This window comes from Thunnus thynnus, chromosome 15 (assembly GCF_963924715.1).
Source record: "Thunnus thynnus chromosome 15, fThuThy2.1, whole genome shotgun sequence".
NCBI classification, from domain to species: domain Eukaryota; kingdom Metazoa; phylum Chordata; class Actinopteri; order Scombriformes; family Scombridae; genus Thunnus; species Thunnus thynnus.
The window spans coordinates 2,876,650-2,898,007 of NC_089531.1; the positions used below are offsets into that span (position 1 = coordinate 2,876,650).

Below are 21,358 nucleotides of genomic sequence, written 5' to 3' on the forward strand. Positions count from 1 at the left end.
CACCGTAAATAGCAAACAAGATCAGATTTTCACATTTAGACTTTGGCTCTGACATTCCTATAATATTAAAGGGTACTGTTGTCGCATTACATGATGTTATATAATAACTATGTTAAGCAACGTTGTTTATAAGAGCAGAGTTATGAGGAGCGCTGCCATGAGCCAGTATTGAATCCAGAACCTCGTAATCTAACAGGGACTTAACCACAGAGCCAGCAGGGAACCCTGAAATTCAGACCACAATTTCACATCTTGTTGAGAAAAAATTGATTTGCCCTAAAATGAAGTTTCTAGCTCAGAGATTTGAATATTATTAGTGGCAGCAGGACTAGCTGAGAGTGAGGATGTAATGTGTGTACAAAGTGTTTGAAGGAAGAAAGAATCTGTAAGTTTAAGAAATGGGAGGGTGAGGAGACACACTGCTGCTGAAGGTCTAGATCTCAAAAACTATAACTCCTATGGGAAATATATTTAGACTGTGAGAGAGAGGAGGCTTGTGGCAACATTTTAAGGTGTGATATGTGCTTGAGGAGTTCAAACTGTGGGAGTGAGACAAACCCACACAACACACTGATGAGGTCTGAAAATTGCTGTAAATACCCTCAATTTAGACTTAAATTTCTCTAAAAGTACAAAAGGTATCACAACACAGAATACAACTTTGAAAATTCAAAGTTTTGTTGACGATTTAAAGTTTGAATGGGATCTGTAGGATAAGAGATGTCCAAGCAGTGGAGTTTCAAAGTAATAGACTTCCCTTAAAATTTTGATGTTTAAAATTTTAATTTGAAACCCAAAGTGCTACAGTATTAATAACATAGAACACACAACATAAAGAAAATAATAATAATGATAAGAAGAAGAAGAAGAAGAAGAAGAAGAAGAAGAAGAAGAAGAAGAAGAAGAAGAAGACGATTTAAGATGAAAAAGCCTTCCTGAAATAAAGTTTTTTTTAAAATTACACTCGTAATATCTCAAAAACATATTTTATCTCACTGTGGCCCTTATACTGCCTTTAAAATGGAGAGTAACAAAAACTTAAATTGTCTTTTAGTGAACGTTTTACGTCACCTGCCACACCCTCTGACGCCACAACACCGGAACAGACGTTCGGTTACGTCACGTTGGAACAGTCCTTCTCGAACAGCCTAGCAACTTCTGCGGTCTTCAAAAAAAAAAAAAAAAAAAAAAAAAGAGGAAAAAAAAAACTTCCTGAAGAGCTAACAACCCGGACAGAAAATGGACGCTAGAAAGATATCTTATATCTTGATGTTTTCGTGAGTGCTGCGGTGTGACGGCTGGTGGCGGTAATAACGCGACAGTCTGGCGTTAAACAGAAGAAGAAGCAGCAACAGGAGGTTGAGCGGAGCGGACATGGCGGACGACAGCAGGTTCCCAGCTGCCAGATAAACGCCAGCAAAAAAAGCAAAGCGGAGGACGAGAGGCAGCTGCCGGGGGACTTTTTTAATGTTACATGGATAACCGGCGCTCTCCGGGACTGTAAGCCCTCCCAACTGAAGCCGCATGGCGTCCACTCAAGCCCGGCTGGGCCAGCAGGCCTTAGCGGTGCTAGATGTGGCTCTGCGAGTTCCCTGCATCTTTATTATCGACGCCATTTTTAACTCTTATTACGACCCCGGTTCGGGCTGGGCCGGGGCGATGGGGAAGGTTTTGGTCAGAGTCATGGGTAAGCATTTCTTAAAGTGTAAAGTCTTGTTCAGGAGCTCCCAAAATCTGTCAACAAAACACGACAAGGTGACAGCTAGCTGGCTGCTAGCCCTGAACGTTAGTCAGCAGTGTGAAGCCATGTCACCTGTCACACCGGCTAAAGCCGATTTAACCGGCAGCAGAAATATCAATACAAGCCAGTTTTGTCTGACACAAAGCTTAACAGGTTTACCTAAAACCTGATGTAGTCTGGTTTGACGCCGGCTAGCAGCTAACGTCAGCTGTTTTGTCACAGCTGTTTGGTCAAATTCTTGTTTCCCTTCCTTTAAAACCTTCCTCAACTCAAAAATACGTTATTTAGCTTCACTGTACAGAATGATGTACGTGTCGAGTTTGACACTAGAAAGGTTGTTTTCACATTCAGCTACTGAAAATGGAAAGTTTCTCTGCGCTCATTGAAGATTTTACTGGGGTGGAAGCTGTGAGCAGTGACATCACACATAGTTTGAAAGATAGTCCGGGTCCAAAATTCAACTTACACAGGTGTGACGTGGAAACCTGAAGCCTCCACTGAAATGAAGTATATTTACATATTTATATATGATGGATTTTTTTAGAGTATGTTAAATACGTCTTATAACAGGCTTATTACTACGAGGGATATTTTTATGCAGCCTACTTGTCAACATATGCCTCTTTATCCTCTGTGACGTTGCGTAGAAAACAGAAGTCTGTCTGAAAACATCATTCAAACAAGTATTTAAGTGGCAGATATCATGTCGTTCAGTCTCAGCGTGCTATAACTGTTGTATAACTGACTGTTGTTGACTTTAATCTCCTTAGAACAACAGCAGAAGAAAAAATAATGTTCAGCAACAACTTTGATTTTGAGTATTTTGGAAGTATTTCATTGACAAAATGACAAACAAAGAATTAACTATATATGGTGTTGAGCTGGTCTCTTTCCAAAATGATTTGAATATCTGTTAAGAGTCATAATAAGACAAATAGTATATGGATCAACGTCACGTCATTAAAGGACAAGTCTGTCTTAAACCAGCAGTCAGGTGTCCATATGAACAGTGAAAGAGGTTTTCCTCGCTGTAATCATTCCTCCTGTTCATACTGGATACTAAAAGATCCTTCAAATGTGCTTTCAATGGAAGTGATGGAGGCCAAAATCCACAGTGTGTCCACACATTCATTTAAATGTTTATATTCAGCTTCAGCAGTCTGAGTTAGTCATATCAAGTGGATATCTGACACATTTACAGTCTTTTTAAGCATCAAATTCCCTCTTTGTGTTTCCTCGGACAGTGTTACCCTGTTGAGCTGCAGGTGGAAGTATAGTAACAAAAAGAGGGACTTCCATTGTAAGGTCATTATGAAGGGATCTTCTACTGGTCAGTATGAACAGGAGGAATGATTACAGCAAGAAAAACAGGTTTCACTGTTCATTTGGGCTCCAGGCAAAAATTGTGAGCTCATCCTTTAACTGAGTATATATTCAGCTAAAGCGTGGACTTATACTGAATATATGGGCCTTATGAACAACATTAATATTGCAAATAATTCCTTTTTTTTCTGACCAACAAATTCAAAACCCAACATGTGTTCAGTTTACCAACACACACTAAGAAAACCACATTTCATTCACATTAATGGACCCAGAACCATTGAAATCGTCAAATTTTTAGCTTAAAAATGACTTATATGTTCCTCTAACTTCATTTCCTGTTGATGGACTCTAGTAACCACATCATCATCTTAGTATTCCTGTCTGATATTAATGGAAATATTCAAGATCTTGTTGCAGGAAGTGAAACATATGTTGATTTTTTCTGGTAAGGATTTACTTCCTGTTCATTTTGACATTAGAGTAAAATGACATTTAAGTTAATGATACTGTAACTCTATAACAGAAAGTTTGGCATAATATTCTATTTGATTATTCAGCAGTCACATTACATTATACATTATTACATTATGGCATAATAATCATAGTCACATGAGCGGGGACAGGTATAGATGAAGCCTTTCACTGCCTTGAACTCAGTCGACACTAATCCCAGTTTTCATGCTCTCTAAGAACAACCTGTTGTAGCTTAATGTTGAGGCATTAACAGACATACAGATAAACAGCAAGCGGGTTACATAATTCCCTTGTTTGTACAGTTTGTAGACCTTTGAACTACTCGTGCCCTCTGAAAATCCTCTCGGTGTTAAGAGTCCAGCGCCGCCGGGTTAGAAGCAAGTGGCGACGGGCCAAACGAGGTGCTCGTCAAGTAGGTCAGCCAACAGTCCGGTCTCATGTTTCCCCACCACACGATTCTTAACATTTAGTTCCCTCACATACAGTAAACCTAGAAACGTCGGCCTGATATACAACTAAAAACAAGTCTTAATAAAACTGAAATGTGAACTTTGTTTATGTCATTTCAATTTAAAGTGTAGTCAGCGAGGTTCTTCTCCACAGACAATAAGAGCCCACGTTAATGTTGTTTTGTGTTTATTTAAAAAAAGGCACATTTGGAAGCTCTCTTTAATCCTACATTTAAAAAAAAAAGCTTATGACAACACGAGTAAAACTATAGCTAAAAGCAAAACTAAACCTTTAACCCTTTACTGGGATGTAGGATAGTGCAATGAGCCACTTTATTTGATAGGATAAAACAGGTGGTGCAGGGCCGTCACATATATGCAAAGACCTCTGACGTCACGTTTTACTGCAACGCTGCACAGATAGCACTGCTAGCAGATAGCACATCGTCCGACTGGTTCAGCTCATCCACAGCCAATCAGAATGCAGTATTAGTGCTTTATGCTGGTTGCTGTGCTATTATGTGTATTGTTGACAGCGTTCCTTTCTCGTTTTATCCATTTTGTGGTTTTATTTTTCATCTCATGATAGTAATTTTTCCACTGTGCACCTTTTTTTTTTTTATGACTTAAGAAATGTTTGACAGTTTGTTGTGCTTTGCCTGGATGTTTTTCTGCTTTCCGGACTGTGTTCACACTTTATAACAAGGCAGATCGATTGTCGTGAGCTTCCAATAAGACAAACTAATCCGCCGTGTCTTGTGTTTTTCTAGGCGTCCTCATCTCCAGTGTGGTGCTGCTGCTCTCCCAGAAAGCCTTGTTCAAGTTCTACACCCTCTTCTTCGCCGTTCTCCTGGGCATGGCGGCGGTCCTCATCAACTACTACGCCACCTCTCACATAGACTTCTACAGCGCCTACTACAAAGCGGCGCTGGGCTTCAGGCTGCTGCCGAGGAACGGGCCGACGCTGTGGCTGGGCATGGCCGCCGTCCAGCTCGTCTTCGGGGTGGGCTACGTGTTCCTGCTCAACCTCCAGTCCGTGTGCGCCGCGCTGGTGGTCCTGGACATCATGATCCCTCTCTGGGGGTTGATGATCGAGCTGCCCGTGGACGTCAGGCAGCTGGTGGCCGTGTTCTCGGGCCTGGCGCTGGCCCTCAACACGGCCGTGTGCCTGGCCATGAGGCTCAAATGGTTTTACTACTCCTGCCGGTACGTCTACCTGCTCGTACGGCACATGTACCGGATCTACGGGCTTCAGCTGCTGCTAGAGGACACGTGGAAGAGGATCAGGTTCCCCGACGTGCTGCGGGTGTTCTGGCTGACCCGGGTCACTGCCCAGGCGCTGATACTGGTCTACGTGGTGCGGGCGGTGAGGAGGGAGAGCGGCGACGCCACGGGCGCTGCAACAGACGGCAGCTCTGACTCACAGGTAAGATCAGAAGCATTGAGTCTGCTTTTAATGCAGGTCTGCAACGTAGAAAAGAAGAAATTAACTTAACTCACCAGCCAAGCATATTTTATACCAGCCAAAATAATAAATAACCTTTTTAGTTAGCCAGTTTAGACGCACATAACACATACGGTGCACATGTCTACACTGTAAAGGGACAAACAGATATTTTATTACATGTCTGTGTGGTGGATAGTCTTCTAAGATTTACTCGCCAACCGGAAAATCTACCTGCACTCTGCGCTTGGCGGATGTTTATTTCGGACCCTGTCTAGAGTCCAGCTGATACATCAGGATGGATGATTTCTTTTATATCAAATCAGCGTTTATGTCGGCCAACAGGTAGCAAGAATTTTCAGTACAGAAATGCCAAAGATTCGCTTCAGGTTATTTAAAAACGGTGCCTGAAAAGTTTTTCATCTGTAAAATGTTGTGCTCAGTATATATCATGGTGAAAAACAACCAAATTTAAAGGATCCTTATAAAAATGTTATGTATTTGTGTTAAAAAGACTAATATCTGCTAATATATCGCTATCAGCTTTTAAATCTCATATGTCAGTGTCAGCATCAATAATCCAGTATCTGTCAGGCTCTAAAGCTGGTTCTCGTGTAGCTGTGTGACTGTACCGTTTCCATGGTTTCTTGCAGGGTTACCTGCTGAGCTGGGACGTGTTCTGGGATCTGACCAGTAACCTGATCATCTCCGGCTGTGACTCCACGCTCACCGTTCTGGGGATGAGCGCCGTCATCTCCTCCGTGGCGCACTACCTCGGCCTCAGCATCCTGGCCTTCATCGGTACGACTGAGTGTGTGTGTGTGTGTGTGTGTGTGTGTGTGTGTGTGTGTGTGTGTGTGTGTGTGTGTGTGTGTGTGTGTGGTCCGCAGGAAATATGTTGTACACGCTGGACAACATTTAGGAACATTTAGCAAAAATGTGCCTGAAGTTTGGTGTTTTGTCTCATTCAGGTTCGACGGAGGAGGAAGATAAACGTTTAGGTTTTGTGGCTCCCGTTCTGTTCTTCATCCTGGCTCTGCAGACCGGCCTTAGCAGCCTGGACCCCGAGGAACGCTTAGTATGTCATCACAACACCCCCAACCGATAGACACGTTGATCACTAATTTGTGTATAATATGTCGGGTATAATGAGAGGATGTAGAGAGGGATCAGAAACTGGATGTTCACTGTGTTTCTCAACTTTTTCTTTAACTTTCTTTATTATTTCTTTTCTTATCGTTTCCGTGTCGTCTCCGCCTTTTCCTCTAAACTAGCTTGACATCTGCAAGAGCTGCTGCTATTAACAAGCTCTTCCTAAAGCCTCTGATATACATACAGAACTCTTAAAGGCCAGTTCATGCTCTCTGCATCCACAGACAGCTGCACACAAACGTCTGCAGAGCACGAACCGGCTTTCATAAAAATAAACAATCTAATAACCTCCTCAGATATAACCATGTTTAGTTATGTTTATGTTCTCAACGATTCGTCTGACAACTAAATAATAGAACTTATTACAAACAGAACTGCATGAAGTTATAGGAGAATCCATCATATGAGGGTTGCACATTATGAAAATTCAACCATATTTCATGCTTAAAGCTGCTTCGCTTTTAATAATCAGTCAATTTGTGTTGGTTTATTTAAAAAAGATTGATCAGATCGCCACGGTGCACAGTTCTATCAATACTCTGTAAAAGAAGATGCAGATGATATTTATGTTTCCTATTTGCTTTTATTACAGAAGTTTGTCTGTTGTTCTTAAAGTCTGTTGAAGCTCACTGGCATGTTGAACTGATTTTATAGAGAATATCCTCTTGTTATCGTGATACGTCATGAAGAAACTCAGAGGTTGCGGTTTAGCGTCACATGTCAAGAGAGTTGAACCCTCTCTCGCTTTGCCCCCCGAAGGTCCGCCTGAGCCGCAACATGTGCCTTCTGCTGACGGCCATCCTGCACTTCATCCACGGCATGACCGACCCCGTCCTGATGTCCCTCAGCGCCTCTCACGTCTCCTCTTTTCGCCGCCATTTCCCCGTGCTGCTGGTGTCCCTGGCGCTCTTTGTGCTCCCAGTGGCGCTCAGCTACGCCCTCTGGCACCACTACGCCCTCAACACCTGGCTCTTCGCCGTCACCGCCTTCTGCGTGGAGCTCTGCCTCAAGGTGAGAACGGAGGGTTTGATCACGCGTTTGTTAAGCTCTCGGTGTTTCACGTCTGTTTCTCAGCCTGTCGTCGTGATGTTTGTGCTTTCAGAGGTTGATGCATCAGTTGGAGGAGAAGTTGATACATGTAAATAACGTGGAAACGGTCATGGAGTCTTTGTTTTCCTGCGGGGCTAAAGACGCCGTATGTAACTTGTTTCCCTCCCTCCCTCCCTCCAGGTGGTGGTGTCGCTGACGGTCTACGGCCTCTTCATGGCCGACGGCTTCTCCAACGTCTTGTGGGAGAAGCTGGACGACTACGTCTACTACGTGCGCTCCACGGGCAACATCATCGAGTTCCTGTTCGGCGTCATCATGTTCGGGAACGGCGCCTACACCATGATGTTCGAGTCGGGCAGCAAGATCCGCGCCTGCATGATGTGCCTGCACGCCTACTTCAACATCTACCTGCAGGCCAAGAACGGCTGGAAGACCTTCATCAACCGCCGCACGGCCGTGAAGAAGATCAACTCCCTGCCGGAGGTGCGCGGCGACCAGCTGAGCGACATCGAGGACGTGTGCGCCATCTGTTACCAGGAGTTCGCCACCTCGGCGCGCATCACGCCCTGCCACCACTACTTCCACGCGCTGTGCTTGAGGAAGTGGCTCTACATCCAGGACACCTGCCCCATGTGCCACCAGAGAGTCTACGTGGAGGAGGAGAGCCGAGACAGAGCCGCCTTCTCCAACAACAACGGGGGCTACGCAGCCGCGCCGCAGGACGCCGCTCCCGCAGCCCCTCCGGCGGCGGGGGAAAACCAGCACGGACAGCCAGACGACGAGCTGCCGGTCGACGGGGCGGCGGCCGGGGCGGCGGCCGGAGCGGCGGCGGCCGCTGGCAGGCCGGGAGAACTGGACAACGAACTGCTGGAGGACAACGACAGCATAGAGTACGACGAAGACGAATGGGGGACTCAAAACGGCGGCACGCCGATAGAAGAAGACTATATCAATGATGACACAGACTCCACAGAGGACTGACAATAAAAGATCTATAGATAAATATACATATATCTTTATTATATTTAACTTAAAAAGAATTATAAAACACAACTTCAGCAACTTAATTTGTTCTTGAAAAATGTCAGGGATGTCATTTTCTTTTTTTTTTTTTTTTTCTTGTTAGTTTCTTTTTGTTTGATTTTGAATTTGGGTTTTACTCTATAAGGGCTCAAGGAAGAGTAACTGCTGCTCTCAGTCTGTGTGTATGAATGCATCTGTGTGTGTGTGTGTGTGTGTGTGTGTGTGTGTGCGTGCGTGTGCGTGTGTGTGAGTGCGTGCGTGCCGGGGCTGCGTGACGTAGACCAAAAATCATATTGATGTTTTCGTCTTTACGGATTATCGGGGATCCCTGATACAGATCTCCACATGTGGGCACAGCTGTCTCTCTACACTGTTTATTTTCCCCACATCTCAAAAAAATCACACACACACATCAGTCAGATGAAATAAAAATATCAGATCTCTGCCTCGTTGAGCAAACTATTGAACGAAGGAAGGAAGTTTCAGCTACTGTTTTAAATTTAGTCACTTATGCAGCCCCAATGAGCAGGATATATATACATATACATATATACGTGTGTATATATATATATATATATATATATATATATATATATATATATACATATACATATACGACCTGGTGTGTGTGTGTGTGTGTGTGCGACTGCCGACATGAAATGTTGCTCAGATGATGTCTTAAAGATGCAGTTCACGTTTCCCTTGCAGTGTATTATTTGGAGGGAAAATGCTGGAGAGTGTTTTGGTTCGTTAACGACAAAACTGTGGAACAAATCCGAGCTCGGATCAATCTGACGAGTCGGTATCTGAGTGTTTCAGGACTGATTTTATAAATGTGAAAGAACTTTTTTTGTGTATGTTTGACTGACGCGGCAGACTCTGTGGGAATAAGAGAAGACTGGAGCGGTGATCGTCGGCAGTTTTTAAAGGCTCAAAACATCGATTTAAACTCGTCTAAACTAAATCAGCCTCTCAAAATCCCGACTCGCAGATTGATCGCAGCCCGAGTTTGAGGTTTAATTTGTTCCAACGTTTTTTTTTAATTTTGTCGTCTTGAACAGAATATTTGTGAGAGAGAGAGAGAAAGAGAGAGAGAGAGAGTGAAGCAGTTTTCTATCAACTCTGCGCCAACCAGAGAGGAAAAACAAGAGAGAGGTGTGTCTGATTTTTAAAGTGACTTCCTACTGTAATCACTGATATACCTCTTATCATTACTTAACTACTGGTCTCTTGTGTGACCGCGCTTACATTTGTGTACGTTATTGTACATATAATAAAAACAGATACATGCACACTTTCTCCTTTTTTAGGATAAAAGAAGTTTGTTTTTTTTCTCCCCCCCCCCTTCAGTTATGCTACTTTTCCTCATTTCTCATAATCAGTATTCAGTTTGGTTAAAAGCTTTTTTTTTTTTTATTTTCAGACCCAGAATCGGTTGTTATATGATAAAGAGTGCTGGTGTGGAGTCGCAGTGCAAGCTTACAAATGAAGAGCTCAATCCCAAAAAAAAAAAATGTATTGGATAAAATGATTTCTCTGTACATGTCCCAAAAAATCCATCATGAAAAGCTGCAAGTTCTTCTGTCTACTGTGACGTACTTGCTTTCTTTTTTTTTTTTTTTTAAAAAAAAAAAGGAAAAACATGCCATAATTTGTTTTTAACGTATGTGCTAATTGTCATTTTTTGTTCCCCCAAAGAGTGTCATCGTGTCATTCAGTAAATGCACCTTTTGTTTTGTTTTGAATCACTGGTACAAACAGGAAGGTTTCTTGTTCTGTCCGTATATCTCGGCCGACAAACGGAGACGACAGCACCTTTTTTTTTTTTTTTTTTTTTTTTTTAAACGAAGGCTCAAACTGTGTTTCTAGTCTCAGGGGTCCCGCTGCAGGGCTGGAAGATACGTTTTCCTTTTGAATTTCCAGGCCTTAAACATACTTTACGGGCTGTAGGAATGTCTGGAAAAAGTTCTGACGTTAAAAAAAAAACTGTTTCAGAGGTTTGCAGAGACGCTGTCGTTTCATACAATCTGTGATATCTGTGGTGACGTCGAGCTACGAGAAGCGGACCGGTCAGCAGCAGATGTCCTACTGAACACTGATCCAAGATCTTTTAACTACCGGCACTAAAACGTGCCTCGACGGTATCTTGACAGTACAACAGGTCCCTGGATGACTAGAGATCTTCATCGTGCATTTGTATTAGCTTTCAAGCACAACTCCTACGAGTATTACCTTGTTTAGACTTCCACAGCCTGAACGTCTTTTAGGGTTTGAGTACAAACTTATGTTTATTACTGTTGTAATTATCGGTTGCAGAAAATTAAGCTGCAAGAAATGAGAAAGAAATGAGGGGGGGGGGCTGGGGGGGGGGTCTAATTTGATTAGAAAGCAGTGCTTTTAGTCATGTTTCTGCTATTGAAGGACTTTGATTATTAGGTTGATTGTTCCGAAAGCTTTTCGAGGAGATAAAAGCTGATCATTTTGCCTTTTGTTTTAAAAAGAGATTTATGTAAATAAAATCATCTTTGATATTGCCTTCGGCCTTTATGTGAAACATCACCAACATCACCTTTAAATGACTCGCTCACAAACATATGAAGCACATTTCTCTACTCACTATACAATAATAACTCATAACTTACACACACGGGAGCTCTGGTGTGTTAAGACACCAGTTTGAGTTAAAGACTTTAGGCTCAACAGCAATATAAACCAAACCACACCCAACGTAGATCAATAATTAAGGTTCTTTTGAGAGGTTGTGAATTGTTTGCCACTGTGATAACTGGAGTTTATTCATAATGAGTTATCAGATATTATTAAGGACACCTGCCAGGGGTTAAACTGAGGCTGTTAATATCTCGTTAAATTATAATAAATGTGTAATAGACAAACAGGAGAGCCATAGCAACAGGACTTTTGGGATCCCGTGTAGTTAACATTCTACATTTACACATATATTATAATATTTGATTAAAATGTCTTATTCTGAATATCTTAGCAAAAGTTTTAGATAAAATGTAACCTGTCAATGTGACAAAAGCGTCAAAACAGCATTTACAAAACCACATAAGGAGATAAACTTCATAATAATACAAACAAATGTAAAATCATAAAATTCCTGATGCTTTGTGGCAAATTTATTTGGGGTTCTGGATTTGGGAAATTGGGCTTATGACTTCAGTAATTACAAAATCCAGTCTAAGGCCCTGCTAACGAGTTATATATTGTTCTTTATTGGACACAGTTAAACCCACCATACACCTAAATTATGCTGCAATTAGAAACCACATATAATGCCATAGACACTATTATACCAAATCATACTGTAATTAGTGTGATGACCCCTGCTGCCATCTTGTGGTTGCTCTGTGGTTCACCTGTCTGTCTGCTCTCTCTGCAGGTGATTGTTAGTGTAACCTGGAGCACCTGAAGGCCTCGTTATGTTCCCAGGTTATTTTAAGTCTGGCTGCAGTGCAGCTCTCTCTCGCTCTCTCTCTCTCTCTCTCTCTCTCTCTCTCTCTCTCTCTCTCTCTCTCTCTCGCTCTCTCTCTCTCTCTCTCTCTCTCTCTCTCTCTCTCTCTCTCTCTCTCTCTCTCTCTCTCTCTGTCTCTCTCTCTCTCTCTCTCTCTCTCTCTCTCTCTCTCTATCATTCTGCTGCAGTTCTGCTTTGTCCCACAGGTACCTTTGTTTTGGTTATGCTGCTGTAGTTCCTGTCTTTGCTTTTACCTTAAAACACCCACCCACACACACACACACAGTCCACTCATACATCACATGCACCACTGATTTCTGAACCCCGTACTTTAAACTTTAAAAATATCTTTTTATTAAAACTTGGCGTGTCTCTTGTTTGTTGTGGCCAAAAAGCCAGGTCAGAACAGATTGAGGGCTCATCTGGGTTTTGAATCCAGATCCTCTCGCACCTCAAGTGACAATAATACCCCTAACATTAGAAACCAAACAGGAGATCCTAATACACTATTAGACGCCATTTTACAAAATCATAGTCTATTTAGAAATCAAATACAATACCATATTTTGGATCTGATATATGTGATCTTGTAAAATGGTGTCTAGTAGTGTAGTAGTTGGTTTCTAATTAGAGTATAATTTGGTATAATAGTGTCTTATATTTTGGGTCTAATATGCGGTTTCTAATTACAGCATAATTTAGGTGTCTAATTAGGGTATATCTGTGTTTGTTTACTGTCTAGTAAAGAACTTAATATTTCTAGTTTTTGAATCAAATTGAGTCTTTTTAGTGTTTAGTACCAGTGGTTTTAATGTGGAAAGGTATAACCGGAAGCACGTCGTATTATTTTGAAAGCTACCGCCGGAAATGCGCGTTTGGATTCCGGCTAGCTTCACGCTGCTTTAGTTCTTCAGCTTAGCCTGAACTTCATGTGCCAAACTCCTGACCTCCGAGTCTTATAAGATCATGAGGCGGTTTGAACGGCGGACGGCGAGAAAAGAAGATATGGGCGGCTGCTTGAAAGTGAACCTGAGCTTTAGAGAAACCGTCAACAAAACTCGCCGCTTTCTTTCCCACTAAGGTCGGATTTAGCTAACTGGTAGGACCGAACAAGATACAACTTCTGCCCGGGCGGCAGCCGCTGTCGGAGCGGGGGAGACGGTGACGGAGGTCGGCGCTCAAAGAACCGTCAAGAAAAGCAGTTTTTACATTTAACGTACTGGATAGTTATTTATTTTTGCCACAATGCTCAAGCTGTGCCTACATAGAGCTCTCCGGTCGGCTGTACAGAAGTTACCGTCGGGACTCCGGCAGGCGCCACCGGCGGCTGCGGGGGTGACAGCGGTGAGGCTGCCGGGGATAGGGCGCCACACACCGAGCTGCTTAATGGGAACACACGGGAGAAACGAGCCGGGGGAGCCGCTCAACTCCCCCAAGAGAGCCAAAGAGTTCATCTACCGACTCCATCCGAACGAGAGGGCGTGTTTACTGAAGGAGCTGCAGAGTTTCGAGTCCATAGCTATCGCTCAAGGTGAGAAAACAAGTTCAAAGGTGGAAAATCTTCTGGAAGACAGAAGGAGAAGTCAGGTTATCTGCACAATATGCACTGATATTTTAACGGTCTCATATTGGTTGGTATTGATATACCGTGCAGTCTTGGTACAAGTGCAGGTGCAAATCATTGTGTAAAGGTAATTATTCAGGAGTGGCCGACAGCTGACAGGTTTTCTCTCCAGTCTGTCATCTCAGCAGGTGATTTCAGTTTTGGATTCCTTCTCCTCCTCTGATGGGAGTGCCAGTCAACGGGTGGAGCCTTTCTTTCACACTCAAAGGCTCTTAATTGGCCACACCTAGGGCTGAACATATAGAAAAAATATCTAATTGCTGTTAATTTGACTGATATTGCAACTGCGATATGATTTGCGATATTAGACATCATTATTGTCATCTTGACTGGAAAAAAACCCATATTAAAATGATTATGATGTGATATTTGCAGGGGTCAGTAGAATATGATGTGTAGACCAGGACATCTGCAGCACAGTAATGCTATTTTGACTCACATTTCACCTGCAGTGTGAAAAATGCAGTCAGTCATATGGCGGTTTCATTAATATTAAGATTAATTGTTCATCCCTAGAATTAGCTGGTTGAGTGTTAGCTGATGGTGTAGAGATACTGAGATATTTAAAGGTGCAATCTGTAGCATCAGGTGGCCGCTGTAGAAACTGCAACAACATTGGCGAAGGTGTGTTGTCATGTTTTCTTGCAAATTCCTTTGGGCTTTGACTAATTAGATTTGTAACTCATTAAGTAGTTTACATCAGAGACAGAGATGTAGACACCACATGTACCTACAACAAACACAGTACAAGCACATATATTCTACATGACATGCCAGATTAAAACATGTTATTGTTCTTGGCTGCAGTGACAGCTGCACAGGTTTTATTTCCATTTATTTTTCTATTTCAAGAATTGTACCACTCGTCCTCAACAGGAAGTGTCTCCACAGCATCTACATCACTTACTATCGTTTTGATTGACGGCTGATAAACATCATAGCTCTTGTTGCTACGTTACAACACTGCAACGATTTAATCAATTAATCGAATAGTCGAAAAACAAAATATCAATGGAATAATCTTTTTAGTCACGTTTTAAAAAAAATTATTGATGCACCAATCTGACTTTTTCAGTCCCGTTACAGATACCTTCTGGTATCGGCCGATACTGAGTATTGATCAGACATCAGTGTTTAATTAATAAGCTGTATGGATCACTGTGTGGAAGAGACTGGGATCATTATATCATGTGTAAGACAACATCAGGTTTGACTTAAATGTTGGTTTCCTAACTTTGCAAAACAAAATGTAATTTACTGAATTATTATTTATTAAAATAAGAGTATCCGCTGTCTCGTCGACTCGTCGTTTTTCTCAGTAAATACAGCAATTCGTCGCATCTCGTCACATGACTTTGGATGACTAAGGATGACCGTTACGGTTGATATCTGACATGAAGTCGGCCATGTTGCTGCAGGTCCTTTTGAATAAATAAGGGGGCAGAGAGTTGAGCCAAATCTGCCTGTTTAAAAAGCTTAAAAACATCAGATATGTTTGAGTAACGAGTGACTGACATTGATGATATACAAGGATTATTTTGTACCTGTGAAATGATTTTGCTTTAATAAGGTACAGGAGGTACACAGGAACACACCTTCGTATTGTTTGTGTGTGTGTGTATCTATGGTCTGACACATTTTTCTGCAGCCTGTGTGTGTGTGTGTGTGTGTGTGTGTAGTCACTGGGTGTAATTCCTCTTTTGAGTCACCACACGGGTATTCTCTATAAGTTTGAAAGGGAAAGAAAAAAAAAAATGTGTCCACGTGAGCCAAACCAAAACCACAATGACTCATCTTAGCACTGAAATAGTAAAGTCAGCTGCTGAATCAGAAGCAGAAAGATCACAGTATTGTTTTCAGAGCGTTTGAGGGACTCTGTGGCTCCTCTGTGTGTGTGTGTGTGTGTGTGTGTGTGTGTGTGTGTGTGTGTGTGTGGGTGTGTGTGGAGAGATTCTGGAAAAATTTTGGGATGGTAAATTAATTTTTAAAAGGTTTCAGAGGGGGACTGTGGAGCTGTAAACGTCTCTGTCACCTCACAAAACAGCAACCGGAGTCGTCTCTCCAGGTACTCCGTGTCCTCGTAGCCTGGTGGTGTGTTTCCTTGTCTCTGCAGTATCACACTGCTCCCCCCCCCCCCCCCGTCTTGTCAGATAATGCTGAAATGGTAAAAAATGCTGCTAAGACTTAAAAGAGTTTGAGTTTTGCCTTCAGATCAGCTTTGTTGTGTAGCAAACTGTTTTCATTAGCAGCATGCACCCAAACTGTTTTTCTGGGGTATTCTATAAGGCTATTTTTAGGAAATTATCACCGTTCTCTGGCTGCTAATCTGTCCGCCTACCATACAACAGCATTTTTATTCAGTGTTTACAGCACTGAAATGGATTTATGAGTGAGTGTGTTTGCATCCTGTAGTTTCAAGCAAAAATAATGTTAAGAATATTTCAGAGACAACCCGAGACCTGGCGGTGGGTCCACACCCAGTGGAAGGCAAACATCTTTCTAGAGAGACTGTTATGTAAGAGGTTGTATGTAGGAATGTGTCTTCTGTGGTCGCTGCACAGGTGTGGAGAATTCTGAAAAGGAAGGGAACCTGACTGATCTTTATTATCAAAATACAAGTATCCTCTCAAACCAGACGTCCAATAGAAATATAAGGTGGATGAAAAGAAAATAGGTTATCACAAAGACAGCATTGTCTCTCCAACAACACTGTCGAGCTGCTGTGGGAAATAATAACTGGTTATAATCCCACTGAGTGTCCAGGAAGTTTTTAAAGGTCACTGAAATATGTTCATGTTTTAAATTTTTTTTTTTATCCAGCCAGAACATTGAAATGTCAGCCTGGCTGCAGAAAGACGGAGCTTTCTCTTGAGAGAATTTGACCTAAACAACTTGTTTCTTATCTGTATCGAAGCTAAAACTGCCATTCTCATTACTTGATTACTGTATTCATGACCTCGCTTATCTGAAGGTTTGATATGGGGAACAAAATTACTTGTGAAACATTATATTATTTGTTAGACTGCCTACTAGAGCCTGACTGGTAAATCAGCTCGACCAATTTTAAAGGTGCTATATGTAAGAATAAGAAATTCCTTCTCATTAGTGACACCGGTGGCCGTTGAGTGAACTGCAGTCAGCATCCTGTTGCTCGCTCTGAGTGAGCAGCTATGACTATTGTAGGTGACGTCTTTTTCCTCGCTTACACTTCTCATAATAACATGAAAGATCTGTAATGTGTTTTGCACAGACTGTAAAAAATATGGGCGTAGTCACTGTGACGTCACCCATTTGTTTGTGAACTGCTGTTCTGAAGCCTTGAGTGTAGCGATTTGACCGTCGCCATCTTGGATTTGGCCGTCGCCATGTTTGATTTTTGGAGCCAGAAGTGACCATATTTGGACGAGAGGGTGGAACTGATCATAGCACTAGCTGCTAGCTTGGTTAGCACGATGCCAAGCCATAGTTAACAGTGATAAAGCTAATGCTAATGCTAATTTTCGCTAGGGAAAAACAGGCCTAAAACTGTTAAAACAAAATGTACTCAACTGGAAAAACTGATCATCCGACTCATTGATGAGTATTTTATTACAACCAAATGCTGAACAAGACTTCTTTTTTGGCGACCACAATGTTACAATTAACTTTAGTGAACTGAAAACACACAGTGAAATAGCAGCAGCTACGCCCATATGCAATGGTTACGTTATGTTGTCGCCGTGGTGGCAACTTGTCAATCACAATGTAGCCACACCCTGAGGCATACCCTGCTTTATCATCTATTTAACTCTAAATGGGAACATAATTTTACAGAATGAACGTCATGCCGTATTGAAGAAGACTTGAAACTAGCGATTGAGACCATAAACTCATCAGGAAACAGTTCACTGAGGTAATAAATCAAGTGAGAAGTTGGGTCATTTTCTCATAGACTTCCATACAATTGGACTTCTTTTTGCAGCCAGTGGAGTCGCCCCCTGCTGGTCAACAGAAAGAATGCAGCTTTTTGGCACTTCCGCAAAGGCTTCATTTTTCAGCCCCAGATGTTGCCGCTTGGTTTTGCACCATGTTTCTGCAAAGCATCTCTCACTTACAGTCAGTGGTTTTTGTTCTGGTAGATGTCGGGTCGTTCGTTGATGTTAGCGGGAGAGAGGTAAGGCATAAATAATTGGGCTGTAGTCTGCTGGTCGACTGGTCGATTAGTTGGTTGATATGCTCTTGTAATTCTCATTGGTTGAATAATCTCTGTGTTACTTTCATAAGGAGATAAGTGCTACATCAACAGCCTTCCAGGATTAATCCATTATTTCCTGTGGCGGGAGGGACAGACTAACAAATTACCTGTGAAAACGGGGGGTATTCAAAACAGTTGGAGATTATGTACAATTTCAGTTGACCAAGATTTTCTTTGGTTGACTACAGCCCTAATAAATAATTATTAATTGATGCTTTGTGCTCCTAAAATGTGAGAATTTGTTGCTTTTCTTTGTCTCTATTTCTAATTTTAGAAATAGATCATTGTATTATTTTTGTGCATGTCACCACCTTCTCCAATTTCTTGCTTCACTCTGATTCCTCACAATAACTCTGCTTCTTCTGTGCATGTTAACAAAAGTAAGTAAAAACATTTGTCAGATTGTTCTCAGTGGGACGGCACACCAAAGCAGCGCCTCTGTTTCTGCAGCGCTGTGCAGCTTATTAATTAGATTGCCCAGTGTAGGAATGAGTGTCTAAAAGTCTTCACTAATAAGCAACTGTCTACAGCCCAGACACCCCCCCCCCCCCACACACTTACTTCTTCTACTAATGAGCTAAATGCAGAACAGTGAGACGATAGGAAGCGTTTACTGTAGAGCCGTGAAACATTCTTACCCCATTGAGTCAGTCTGACAGCGAGCTGAGCTGCAGGCTCATTAAAACATTACATCTACATTTCAGACACTTAGCAGAACCACTTAACTCGAGAGGCTCGCAGTGAATGTAAAAGTGTGAGGTCACATTGAGCTGAAAGTGCGCGAGATGCTGTAAAGACCTTTGTCACAGGTTTTGACATGTCAAACGCAGATGTAACTATTTTTAAAAAAAAGGTATTTTTGGTGCATTTTAAGCCTTTATTATAGACAGCAGTAGAAAGACAACAGGAAATGAGGAAGAGTGAGATGCAGCTGGACTCAAACCAGAGATATTGTGGTTCATTGTTGGTGCTTTAACCCAAAAACCACACAGGTGCCATAACTTAACGTTAATAATGGCTTCGTACCATTTAGGTTTTGCAGTTGCAGCACTCCGGTATTGTTGTGCTGGCTCTTTGGCAAATGTTACCGACATACATTAATGTAATTGTATTGGAAAGCATTTCCAATGAATGCTTTTTCCTAGATAGTGACAGAGATATGAGAGGAAATGAATGAAGAGCCTGATGGGGAATGACGGTCGGAGAAAACCGGGGAGGGTTCGTGATCGGCATCTTGACCTCGAGGCCACTGTTTATTAATGACAGCTGACTGTCAACATCCGAGAGTTTGTCAGGAAAGATGAATCTTCAGGGGTCAACAAGTGAACGTTTTTTGCAACTAGTTTGTCCGACGTGTTGAAAGGTAAAAGAGTTTATGGGTGTATCGGATCGCCACACTCAAAGGCACCATCATAGAGAGGAAGGAGACACAATAATTGTTTAAATATGGCGATAATGGAGCATATTTTAAGACGCCAACACCAATCACTCTGATGATGATGAGGGTGTGATCGTTGGTTACTGAAAGTTAAAGAAATGTTTAAGTTTTCTGCTTTTGTTTGTGCACTCTGAAAGTAATTCAGGAGACCTTTTCCCACTGCTTCATTAAATGCATAGTTGCAAGATAAAAAATTGATTTTGATTGTGTTGACATAATGATGTTGGTAATTACATCTACCTTATATTGTGTGTAATTTCAACTCCAATTTCTGCATTCATTGATTTAAAACAAAAGGTTGTAATAACTTAATGAAATTGGCTTGATGACTGAATTTCACCTTCAGTGAAGGATTTCAAATAGCGTCCCCCACCCACGTAACACGCCTGGACAAAATCAGACAGTTCAGACTGTGTATTAGAGGAGCTGTATACACCTTTCAAAGTGACTATCATTTCATTTATAAACTAAATTTACTAAAGCAATGTCTTTGGGCATGTTCTCAATGGTGATATGACCAATAGTGGACTTGAACACAGAAATTAGGCGACACCTGCTAACACACACCTCGATGGATTCTGTCACTACTAGCTACAGGTAGCTAAGGCTCGTCATATTTAGCAGTGTAATCTGGCCATCCTACCCTTTAGTTTAGCATAGCAGAGGATTAGAATGATAAAGTTTTATTTGTGAAATCTGCTCAGCTAAAGAAGGCTTCTCATTTGTGCAGTGAGGAGGAAAAACATGTTCCTATTTTTGCATATTCATGTAACCGTTAACTAGATTGTGTAATCTGAATTCAGCCACAGACACATTTTTCATCTACTTAAAAACTTGTGTTCATAATTATGGTAATTAACTACATGATACCTTTTAAAAATCCTTTTAAATATTGTGGAAAAACTTAATTTTAATGGGTAATCAACTTAAAAACGTGTGTTTATGCTGCCAATTAAGTATGTGGTAATTAAAAATATCATAGACTGTAGAGGAAAAGCTGATTCCCTGAATTCGATGTAGTTTGTTGTTGAGCCAAAACATTTATTTTTAGAGAGTGTATATAACAGATTATTTGCACTAGTGAAGAACACTCCACTCGCCTACCAAACAGTACAGAAAATTATTATTATTATTATTATTATTGATAAGTTCAGTAAACAGAAGAACCCTAAATTAAATCAGTATTTGGTGTGAGCTCACAGTGTTTCAGGAACTCGGCAGGTCGGTTGTTCCTACGTCTTGGAGAAGTTGCCACAGTTCTTCTTCTGTCTCTTCATGTTAATAATGTTGAGATCTGTGCTCTGTTGGGGCCAAACCGTCTGTTGCAGGACTCTTTGTTCTTCTTGTAGCTGAAGATGGTTCTTTATGACTCTGGCTGGATGTTTGGGATCGTTGTCATGCTGCAGGATAAATTCAGGACCAATTAGACGCCTCCCTGATGGATAAGAACCTAAAACATCTAATGCGCCTAAAACTTTTGCACAGCACTGTATATCCAAAACATTCTCGTTTGGAAACGGAGCCAAGGACCAAGACCGTACAGGTTATGGGAAGCTCCAGGTTAAAGGTCCTTCATTATCTGTGGTGGAACAAAGTTCACGGTGTTGTCCCAGCAGCCGATGGTAGTCCAGGTCCAGGAGCAAGAAAACAGAAAATACAAGCGACACTCACACAGCTCATTAAATCTTCCAGCTCTACGCAGGATGAAGCTCGATAAGTAAATTAAAGGTTTTGAACAGTAACAGTTTGTTTGCTCTCCGCAGCAGTTTGTCTAAATGTCACACCGCTAATACGATGTTCTCACTAATGAAGCTCCAGATATCTGCTCGGTTTCCATATTAATGAATCGGCCATTGATGCTCCTCATTATGTGGTGAAAAGGAGAGAAGACTAAGAGCTGCAGGTAGGAAACCCTCCAGGGAATATTA

General features: G+C 41.8%; 2 protein-coding genes across 2 annotated transcripts in view; both read left to right on the forward strand.

Annotated features, from left to right (window-relative positions):
- Window positions 1-1,034: 1,034 nt before the first annotated feature.
- rnf139 (ring finger protein 139) lies at window positions 1,035-11,193 on the forward strand. Its single transcript, XM_067611838.1, has 6 exons — window positions 1,035-1,687; window positions 4,761-5,416; window positions 6,088-6,235; window positions 6,406-6,512; window positions 7,346-7,597; window positions 7,817-11,193. The coding sequence occupies exons 1-6, from the start codon at window positions 1,525-1,527 to the stop codon at window positions 8,615-8,617; spliced, it is 2,127 nt and encodes a 708-aa protein (XP_067467939.1). The 5' UTR covers window positions 1,035-1,524; the 3' UTR covers window positions 8,618-11,193.
- Window positions 11,194-12,997: 1,804 nt separating this feature from the next.
- Window positions 12,998-21,358, forward strand: part of tmem65 (transmembrane protein 65) — a 39,627-nt gene continuing 31,266 nt past the window's right edge. The window contains exon 1 of the mRNA XM_067611843.1: window positions 12,998-13,665. Coding sequence (XP_067467944.1) covers window positions 13,380-13,665 — 286 coding nt within the window. The 5' untranslated portion in view covers window positions 12,998-13,379. The remainder of the gene's footprint in view (window positions 13,666-21,358) is intronic.

What these genes read in the sequence shown, in the direction of transcription:
- rnf139 (XM_067611838.1), top strand. Translation starts at nt 1,525, where the DNA reads ATGGCGTCCACTCAAGCCCGGCTGGGCCAGCAGGCCTTAGCGGTGCTA. An exon ending in CAGCATCCTGGCCTTCATCG is followed by an intron (nt 6,236 to 6,405) that starts GTACGACTGAGT and finishes TGTCTCATTCAG; the next exon opens with GTTCGACGGAGGAGGAAGAT. An exon ending in TGGACCCCGAGGAACGCTTA is followed by an intron (nt 6,513 to 7,345) that starts GTATGTCATCAC and finishes TGCCCCCCGAAG; the next exon opens with GTCCGCCTGAGCCGCAACAT.